The following is a 10,656-nucleotide window of genomic DNA, read 5'->3' as shown; positions in this document are numbered from 1 at the left end:
CCCCCGTTCATGCTCTGTCTCTCTCTGTCCCAAAAATAAATAAAAAATGTTGGAAAAAAAAAAATTAAAAAAAAAAAAAAAAAAAAAGAATTCTAAAACAAATGTAGGGGAAATGGCAAACTGCACCATTTACAGAAGAGAAGAAAAACACAAAACCACGTTTCCAGTAGAAAAGGTCTGGGGGCACCTGGGTGGCTCAGTCAGTTGAGTGTCCAACTTCGGCTCAGGTCATGATCTCATGCTTCGGGAGTTCGAGCCCCAATTCGGGCTCACTGCTGTCTTTGGATCCTCTGTCTCCCTCTCTGCACCTCCCCTACTCATGCGTTCTCTCTCTCTCTCTCTCTCTCTCTCTCAAAAATAAAAAAAGCATTTAAAAAAAAAAAAAGGAAAGGAAAGGGAAGGGAAGGGAAGGGAAGGGAAGGGAAGGGAAGGGAAGGGAAAGTCTGGATGGGAAGCCTCCAATCTGACTACCCTTTATAAAGCTTTTTAAATTTTATTTTAGGTAGGCTCCACACCACTATGGGGCCTGACTCAACCCTGAGATCGGGCACCCGCTACTGACTACCACTTGACAGAAGAGGAAGCCAAAGGGGGTTTGGCTGTGTCTTACAATCCCACTTTCTAAAAGGATGCAATCAAAAATTGTTTAATATGAAAGAGGAAAAGCAATACTTTTAAGCTAGAATACATGTGTCAATAAAATAACAGGGAAGGGAAAGAAAGGAGAAAGAAGAAAAGAAAGAGGGAGGAGGGAAAGAAAGAAGGAAGAGAGGACTGGGGAAAAAAGATGAGGTGTGTAGGCAAGAGCTGGCTTTCAGAGGTGAAGTGATGCCACGAACTGGAACAAAGAGGGAGGGAGGAAAATGAGTGTGCGTGTGTACACATGCGTATACACACAGATGAGGAAGAAAAGAGAAAATGACAGACTGAATATGGCAAATAGTTGACAATTCTGGGGCAAGGGTTTTTTTTTTTTTTATATACAACGCTGTACAGGAGTTTTTAATACTATTCTTGCAACTTCTCTACAGTTTGAAAATAATAACATCACATAAGGTAACATGAAATCTCCTAGGACTTTCCATCATGATCCTTCCCCTCACTTAAAGGGCCCTACACAATCTGGCCCCGGCTGATGCACCAACCCGATCCACTCCAGCCCGGGCTTGCTTTCCACCAGAGGCACCTGCCACTTGCTTGGAACGCAACCCCAGGCTGCAATGCTTCCTCCCCTGCTACACCCACTGTCCTATGATCATGAAGTTATCACTCAGATTCTATTTATACGCTGCCTCGAGAGGAAGCCAATCTAAAGTAGCCACCCAGCCGCTCTCTTTCACACGCATGATATTCACAGCTGGTTTTGTCTGTTTATGATGCTCCTCTGGAATGTTTGACCATCTCCCACACCCTGCATGGGATCACGGACCCTGACAATCTTGTTCACCCCTACATGCCCTAGAAAATTACCTGGCGTAATAGTCAATAAATGTTTGTTAAGTCAAAACGTGCACTCAAGGGGCGCCTGGGTGGCTCAGTCGGTTGGGCGGCCGACTTCGGCTCAGGTCATGATCTCGCGGTCCGTGGGTTCGAGCCCCGCGTCGGGCTCTGTGCTGACAGCTCGGAGCCTGGAGCCTGTTTCCGATTCTGTGTCTCCCTCTCTCTGACCCTCCCCCGTTCATGTTCTGCCTCTCTCTGTCTCAAAAATAAATAAACATTAAAAAAATTAAAAACAAAAAAAAAACCGTGCACTCAAAACAGGCAAGTACTGTTCACGTTAAAATGTAAGGGGCAATAAGAGCACAAACTCTGAAAACACTGCTTTGTTTGAATCCCTGCCCTGCAACCCTGGTCCCCTTATATCCTTTACCAGTTTGGTACCATGGACAGGTTTCCCAGTTTCCTTACCTGTAAAATGGAGACACACCTGCCTCACAGCGTCACAAGTCTTTCATGATTTCATACAAAGTACCTACCCAACTGTGGTACCTACTACTATTCAATAGTTTTAGAGCCTTCATTTAAAAAAATAAAGAGTCTCATACTCTGGTTTCTCTTCAGATCGCATAAATCTTTCGCCTTAAAAAAATAAAGAGTCTTAATTTACTCTTGTTTACTTACTTATTCTTTATAAAGTATGAGTCCGTTCACTTATTTTACCTTTTTTTAGTTGCTATTGTAAACATGTTTTCTCTTACTGTATTTTCTATATGGTTATGGTTTTGTTTGTTTTTGTAAGAAAGAGCAAGAGAGCGTGCACATGACCAAGCAAGGGAGAGGGACAGGGGAGAGAGAATCTCAAGCAGGATCCATGCTCAATGCAGACCTGACTAGATCCCACAAACCCAGGAATGACCTGGGCTGAAATCAAGAACTGGACACTCCACCGACTGAGCCACCCGGGCGCTCCTATATAGTTACTGAGAATAAAAATATCCTAGGGGCGCCCGGGTGGCTCAGTCAGTTGAGCACCTGACTTTGGCTCAGGTTATAATCTCGCGGTTCATAGGTTTGAGCCCCACGCCCGGTTCTGTGCTGGCAGCTCAAAAGCCCGGAACCTGCTTCAGATTCTGTGTCAACCTCTCTCTCTGCCCCTCCCCCGCTTGGGCTCTGTCTCTCTGTCTCTCAAAAATAAATAAACGTTTAAAAAAAAGAAGGATAAAAATATCCTGGGGCTCCTGGGGCTCCTGGCTGGCTTAGTCTTGATCTAAGAGTTGTGAGTTTGAGCCCTACATTGGGTGTAGACAGTACTTAAAAAAATAATAATAATAAATAAAGTAAAATATCCTTACTTTTAAGGTCAAGTGTATCACTCAGGCCACCTCAGTGAACTCCCTTCTTACTGGCACCCAAACTCTTGTCACACACGAAGTGTCACACCACCTGAGAAAGGTCTCTGCTGTCAGTAATTTGCCTTACGCTCCACTGTCCACGATCTTATGTGATTCACTTTACAACACTCCCACTACCTCTCGGGAAGTGACCATTCCAACGTTCTCTCTGGTAGGGAAAAACTGCTTAGGGTTTATAAATATCCAAGTCCAAAAGACACCATTTGTCTCATGAAATACTGCTCTGAAGTATTCCATTTCACGGCTTTTATGAAGATCTCTTTTCTCAAATTCACAGGGAAACAGCCACTCTCCCAAACTTCCACCTCTCTTGCTCCCTGGCCCTTCTGCACTACAGTCCTTCCTGGTCTTTGCCACAAACGCTCCATTTGGCCCTTTGCAGGGCGCTGTGACATCATATCCTGAGCTCCGACTAACATAGGGACCTTTAAACCGGACATTTCCAATTGAGAACTCCCGCTCGAGCTAAGATTCAACTGTAGGCACCACATGTTCAACACCTACAAAGCTACACTCTTTTCCTGGATGTCGCTTATAACGTTCCCAAGACTGGAAGCATCACCACCCTGTCAAGAGGTCAGAAGTTCAGCAATCACTGTCAAGTCCCCTCTCGCTCCCTCCATCAATCACTTGGCTAGTCACCAGGCAGATCCACTGGCCCTCCCCAGCTCCAAAACTGCTCCCTCCTGCTCCCTTAACAAGGACCCTCATTTCCCCCAAAGTTCAGGGTCTGCAGCTGGCAATAAAGCATAACTTTCAAATGAGAGGACACCGGACACAAAATGCCAGAAAACAGGGAACGTTTCTAGAGACCAGAGAGACACGGGGAGAAGGGGGCGGGGAGGGGTGAAGCGCGGGAACACGCGAGTTCGGGCCCCGGTTGTGACCATAAGATGAACGTGCCCATCCTCAGTGCCGAGTCACCTTTTTAAAAACGAGAAAGTCCCTACTTACCCAACACGAAGCTGTCCGGAACCCGGCGGCCATCCCGTGCTGTTTCGTGCAGACTGCGGAGCAGAGAACCGAACCGTGAGGGTCTCCCTGCTGGTCTCACCCGCGCCCACCCAGGACGGACCTCCCGCCCCACAGAAGGTGGGTCCGCGGGCACCCGTCACCTACCCGTCCGAGGCCTCGGGCCCCGGACAGAAGAAGTCGGAGAGGAGTTTGTGCGGTGACGCGGCCCTGACACGGGAACCCCCGAGGCCGGCCTGGCTCCGACCACGCCCCAGACCGACCGTAGGGCTTAGCTGGCCAAGCTCCCGGTCTGCACAGGACGTGCCGGCCAGGGCTAAGTCTGTGCTTCCGCGGGTCCGGGGCCCCGGGAACTCGCAACTCCCGGGCCCGCTCCGGTCCACCAACACCGAGCCGGAAACAGCCCTGCAGGAGAGTACCCGACTACAGCTGCGGGTGCGGCGCAGCGGAAGTACGTCATGCGTCGATGCACCTGAAGGAACGGCCCCGAAGAAAACTACATCTCCCAGAATCCTCTGCGGAGGGTCCCTGTTCACTGGCCCGGCCTCCAGCAAAAGGCGGCTGTGCCCAGCGGACCAAGCCTGGTGGGTTAGTGTCGGTCCCCTCTGCGTTCCGGCCTCAGTGCAGGGACCGACTGGCTGAGGTCTGCTTTCAAACAAGACAGGGTTCAGATCCCAACGCGTAGCAGAGAAGGACACTTTGTAAGGCCACCAGCTGCCGTTCCCAGCGTTATAAAACAAGTCTTGAATAGCAGCGCACTGAATAACACAGTAACTCCATACAAGAGAAACTACAGTAGGTGAAAAGAAATAGAAGGGCACCAAGAATAGACACGAATAGGCTCCTGGTCCAAGATCAAACAATTATCTCATACCAATACAATAAAACTACAATGGGGCTCCTGGCTGGCTCCTGGTGGAGCAGGCGACTCTTGATCTCGGGGTTGTGAGTGCGAGCCCCACGTTGCGTATAGAGATCACTAAAAAAAAAATTTTTTTAAACCCCCCAAAACTATGAATAGCATATTTTTAAGTTTATTTTACTTATTTTGAGAAAGAGAGCATGGGAAGGGCAGAGAGAGGGGGAGAGAGAATCCCGAGTCCGATGCAAGGCTCAAACTCACAAACTGAACTCATGACCTGAGCTGAAATGCAGAGTCCATAGCCTAACCGACTGAGCCACCTAGGTGCCCCTGAACAGCATAATTTTAAAAGGCCTTTCTGCCTGAAAATCTTTTTTTTTTTTTTTAAGAAAAGCTTTCTATTCAACAAATATTTGAATGAAATAGGGAAATAAAGACAAAAATGTAGGCACATAATTATGAATAAGGAGACCTGGATTAGCAAGAGACTAAAGTCCCTATGGAAAGATCAGGGAAGACTGTAGGATTAGAGCCTGTGCATTTACATTTACTTACATGACATAAAATGGCAATCCAGATTGGAGGATTGGAGGTTAGCCTAAGAAAGGTTTTACGTGGTAAAAATTTACATCAATCAGAGAACTAGGCAGAGAATATATTTTTGAGACTTGCTAAAAATATAATCTGCTTGGCAGTTTTATGAGTCTATAACTGAGTGGCTCTGGATTCAGATAGAAAGGGAAGATTAAATTGGAGGTAAGTGGAATAAAGAAAAGAGCTCAGGGGCGCCTGGGTGGCGCAGTCGGTTAAGCGTCCGACTTCAGCCAGGTCACAATCTCGCGGTCCGTGAGTTCGAGCCCCGCGTCGGGCTCTGGGCTGATGGCTCGGAGCCTGGAGCCTGTTTCCGATTCTGTGTCTCCCTCTCTCTCTGCCCCTCCCCCGTTCATGCTCTGTCTCTCTCTGTCCCAAAAATAAGTTAAAAAAAAAAAAAAAGTTGAAAAAAAAAAAAGAGCTCAGGATTTGTATTTCTATCAGTTTAGACTTTTTTGGTATGTTGAGTTTTGTCTTAATTGTTTTAATTTCAATCCTTGTAACTCTATTGAGACTAACTTTGTGGTCCAATATAGAACCTATCCGGGACAGTGTGCCATGTGCACACAAAGATTAGCATGCTTAACAGTCTTTAGATAGTGTTGTTAAAGAAAAATCAAACCAACTAAAATTTAAAGATCTAATGGCTTTATTAATCAATTCATGAATCAGGCAACATTCCATCTAACAGGTAGAGGGGAGCTTCAAATGGCTACAGAAAGGAAAAGGTTTTAAAAGGCAGGACAAAGAGGTCATAAACAAACAAAAAAGATTATTTTAGGTAAGGTCACCTTCATTTGAGGACAAAGGATGTTTAGTGTGGATTACCTCCTCTTCCTTTAGGGGATGAAAAGGGCTATGTGACAGATTATCTTATTGGTGCTGACCTATTAGGATTGCATTTCTAGGAAGTTGGGACTGTATTAGGTTAGGTATTACAAGTGCCCCCACTTTGGGCCTGTGGTTTTCTAACAGTGTGTTCTCTAGATGTCCGTTACTTTCCGTCTTTTAGTTCTTGCCAGTGTTGTCTGGTTGTTTGCCTTTACTTTTAATATATCCTTTGCTTTTTTTTTGGCTTATTTACTTGTTCTTTCACCAGGTTTTTGAGACTTTAATTTGCCTTTTTGGTGTTGTTATAATTACTCAAGATCGTGAGATTTTCTGTCATTGCTGCTTTGTTTCTCCCATAAATGCTTACAGAATGTGGCTCTGTCTCCTTCTCTCTCTGCCTCTCCCCTGCTCACATTCTCTCTCAAAATAAATAAACTTTAAAAAGTGCTCTTATTTGTTTTTGTTGCCAAATTTGGAAACAATGGGCTCTTATTAGATATTGGATTGGTTGGTTAATTTATATGGAATACACCTAGAATAATTATTTCTTCATTTTTGGAATTGTCTTTTACATCACCATTTCTTCTTCTTTTCTTTCCTCCTCCTCCTCCTTTTTAGGTAGGCTCCACGCCCAACATGATGGTTGAACTCAACAAGCCTGATTTCAAGAATCACGTGCTCCACAGACTGAGCCAGCCAGGCGCCCCTGTAATAGTTTCTTCTCAGTCTTAGCTTTTCTAGATCTTCCTATTACTGTGCTCTTGTAGAATATCTACTATCTAAGTCTATTCCCTTAAGGGACTCAGCAAAGAATGAGACAAATTTATTTTTCTAAGATTTATAAGCTAGTTAGGACAGTAAGTATACGCATGCAGTAGGTTGAATTTTGCGGGAAACAGACTTTATAATAAACAGGTGGTGTATTAGGGACTGCTCTCAGGAACAACCACCGTGCGGGAATGAGGGAAGCAGGACTGGACAGAAGGGTAAAGTTGAACAGTGATGCTTTCACAACAGAGGCCTCAACTAATTTCATAGAATCTCTGAAACTGGTTGTTCAGAGATGAAGAAAATTGAGGTAAAGGGGTGGGGACTTTGTAACCTTATATTGACCAGTTTTTGGATATGGGCTGACCCCAAGGAGGTTACTCCTGGGTGAGGCAGCTCCCTTCAGCTGAGGGCAGACACTTAAGTGACTGAGCCACACAGGCATCCCCATATCTGAGAGTTCTTACTTGACAGAAATTTTATGAGCATTTTAAATGTGAAAAAAACTGTAGCTATAACACAGTTCTTTTTTTTTTTTTCTAAGTTTACTTATTGTGTGTGTGAGAGAGAGAGAGAGAGAGAGAGAGGCAGAGAGAGAACCCCAACCACGCTCTGCAATGTCAGTGCAGAGCCCAAACAGGGTTTGAACTCAGGAACCGTGAAATTACGACCTGAGCTGAAATCAAGAGTTGGACGCTTAACCGACTGAGCCACCCAGGCTCCCCTGTATGAGTAAATTCTTTAAAAATACACATTCCAGATTGAATTTCATTGAATGATTTTTCAGTATCCATTGAGATGATGATGCATGTTTCCCCCTTTAATCTTTAATAATTACATTACATTACTAATTACATTAGTTTATAAAGTCCTGCAATGCCTTCTACTTAGTTGTGATATGTATTTTTTTTAACATTTTATTTATTTTTGATAGAGAGAGACATAGCACAAGTGGGGGGAGAGGCAGAGAGAGACGGAAACACAGAATCCAAAGCAGGCTCCAGGCTCTGAGCTGTCAGCAGAGCCCAACGTGGGGCTCGAACTCACGAGCTGCGAGATCATGACCTGAGCCAAGTCGGACACTCAACTGACTGAGCCACCCAGGCGCCCTGATATGTATTTTTAATATTGCTTGATTTCATTTGCTATTTTTTCATAATTTTCACAAAAATATCAGAACTGAGATTGCTTTATAGTTTTTTGGTTTTTTTTTTAACCTTTGTCTCATCATGGCATAAGTTTTTTGCTACCTTTGTGTTAAGAAGAACTTCCCTTCTATCTAGATTTTTCTGGAAATTGGCAAGAACTATGTCCTTTGATAGTGTGGAGGATTCAGATTCACCCATTAAAACATCTGAGCCAGGAGCTGAAAGCTTTTTAACACTGGCTTTAGTTCTACATGGATATTATTTTAAAATAAGTTAGTTACCTAACTATTCCTTTAAACATGTACTTCATTGTTTTCCAAATTTATTAACATACTACAGAGAATTGAGTAAAATATTCTTTTACAAGTATTTAATTTTTTCAGTTTATTTATTTTTTAATTTTTTCTAATTTTTTTTTTTTTAATTTTATTTTTGGGAGACAGAGAGAGAGGCAAAGAGAGAGGGAGACACAAAATCCAAAGCAGGCTTCAGGCTCTGAGTCTCAGCAGAGCATGACTTGTGGCTCGAATCCATAAACCACGAGATCATGACCTGAGCTGAAGTCAGAAACTTAACCAACTGAGCCACCCAGACGCGCCTAGCTTATTTTAAGTAATCTCTATACCCAATGTGGGGCTTGAACTCAGGACCCCAAGATGAAGAGTGATACCCTCCTCCAACTGAGCCAGCTAGGCGCCCCTTAAATTTGTTTTTTATGGCTATTTCTATTTTCTCTTTACCAGCTGTTTTTGCTGTTCCTCCCCATTTTTTGGTAAAAATTTCTAGTATGATTTCATATTTTATTTTAAAAACGTGGCTTTTCAAGTTTTTGCTGTTTTAATTCCTTAACTTCTGTTTCAAAAAAAGTTTTTTTAATGTTTATTTATTTTTGAGAGAGATAGAGACCGAGTGCAAGTGAGGGAGGGGCAGAGAGAGAGGGAGACACAGAATCCAAAGCAGCTCCAGGCTCCGAGCTGTCAGCACAGAGCCCGCCACCGGGCTCGAACTCACGAACCGTGAGATCATGACCTGAGCCCCTAACTTCTGCTTTTATATTCGTTAATTTCTTCCTCTTTCCACAGTTAAAGTTTCTTTCTCCCTAAAGCCCTCATTTCATTTATTTTCATTACTTTGGTCAGTGCTGAGTTGGATGCACTAGAATTTACCCGCTTCACTTACTTTGACTTTGTAAATGACTTCGCTTTAGCATCAGAAATGTAAAGGATACAGAAGTTTCCTCCTGGTGACACATTTATGTTCACCCACAGACATATTTTGAGGAGAGCGGCTCCGCCTGACATTTGTGACCAAGAAACCCTCAGGCAGCGCGGGAGAGGAGGTCCATCGGAAACCTCCGACCTGCCAATCCGGGGAGGTGCGCCGCAGAGCCGTCTGGGAGATGTAGTTCTAGGGAGGGCGGCACTCTGGGAAATGTAGTTCTGCGCGCACACTTCCGAGGTGGGCCGCGTGAGTCCCGGTGCAGCGGCCCGAAGCCTGAGGTGGGGGGTAGGGGCGGCCTTGATGTCCGCGGGGGCCCCGCGGTGAACCCTGACGCGCGCACGAACTGGCTCCGGAGCCGGCTGCGACGAGGACCCGGGGCGGGGGCGGGGGGGGGGGGGTGGGGGGGGCCGGCCACGCAGCGCAGGCGCCGGTTCCGGTCCGGGTGGGGCGTGGCGTGGGGGCGGTGCGGTGCGGTTCTGGGGCAGCTTTAGGGGCTTCGGGGGCGCGTAGGGATGGGACGGGTGTGGCGGGCGGCGACTGTGGGTGTCAGGAGGGAGATTTGGGGGTCTGGCGGAGCCGCCTGTGGTGGTGGGTGACGAGGAGGCTGTGAGGGGGATGGTGGAGCCGGCCAATTCGTGGGGCGCTCGCGGGCCAAGGGATTGGAGTGTCTGTGCTAAATCAGTGAGCCGGGGTTCGCGGCGGACGAGTGGTTGTGGAGCCGGCGGAGGGAATTAAGTGGGTGATGGGGCCCTCTGGCGTGAGTCATAGTGGGAGCGGCTTTGGGCGGAGGCCGAGACTCGTGGGCTTGGCGGTTCTGGGCATGAGGGGCAGGGATCGGGAGAGAGGAAGTCCCTGAAGCTGCCCCAGTGTGGAGACGCTGGACGGCGAGTGTGTGCCGTCGGGGATGCAGCCGAAGGGTGGTTTTCCGGAGTAATTAGGACTCTGCTCGTCAGTGATTTAGATGCCTCCGGGTCGGCAAGTGGGCCCGGTGTGGATGAACCATAAGGTCTTTGTGGAGGTCTGTTTGGGGGAGCTCAGAATTGGCGGCCCGAGGATTTCTTCGACTGGAAGGCCTGTTGGTTTGTGACAGTGCTGGATTGTACTGAGCCCTGGGCTCCCGGGAAGCAGGAAGGTTAGGACGTCTCCCGCCGTCTCCTGTTCCAGGAAGCATGTGTTCTGCGTAACACATGCCCCCTTGTTGGCCGATGACGCGGCCGGATAGCAATCCTCCAAACTCCCATCCTTTGCCCCATCAGCGATTAGCTGGACTGTCGTCCCCACTGAGCAGTCAGGAGAAGATGATTGTTACTGAGACGTGGAACTTAAGCCTCCTTCTCCCCCACCTCCCCACCCCTGCCCCAGGCCCTGAACTTTGATTCACTCCCTACTTGAGCTGCTTTGCGCCCCCTCC

The 10,656-nt window shown here is 46.6% G+C and overlaps 1 protein-coding gene across 1 annotated transcript in view; it reads right to left on the bottom strand.

Annotated features, from left to right (window-relative positions):
• Nucleotides 1–4,247, bottom strand: part of ZNF84 (zinc finger protein 84) — a 61,207-nt gene extending 56,960 nt beyond the window's left edge. The window contains exons 1-2 of the mRNA XM_049620724.1: nt 3,972–4,247; nt 3,807–3,859 (exon numbers count right to left, since the gene is read on the bottom strand). Of these exons, the coding sequence (XP_049476681.1) occupies nt 3,807–3,839 (33 nt within the window). The 5' untranslated portion in view covers nt 3,840–3,859; nt 3,972–4,247. The remainder of the gene's footprint in view (nt 1–3,806; nt 3,860–3,971) is intronic.
• Between the last annotated feature and the right edge of the window lie 6,409 nt (nt 4,248–10,656).

This window comes from Panthera uncia, assembly GCF_023721935.1.
Source record: "Panthera uncia isolate 11264 chromosome D3 unlocalized genomic scaffold, Puncia_PCG_1.0 HiC_scaffold_9, whole genome shotgun sequence".
In the NCBI taxonomy this organism is placed as follows: domain Eukaryota; kingdom Metazoa; phylum Chordata; class Mammalia; order Carnivora; family Felidae; genus Panthera; species Panthera uncia.
This window is presented reverse-complemented; position numbering and strand designations above follow the sequence as displayed.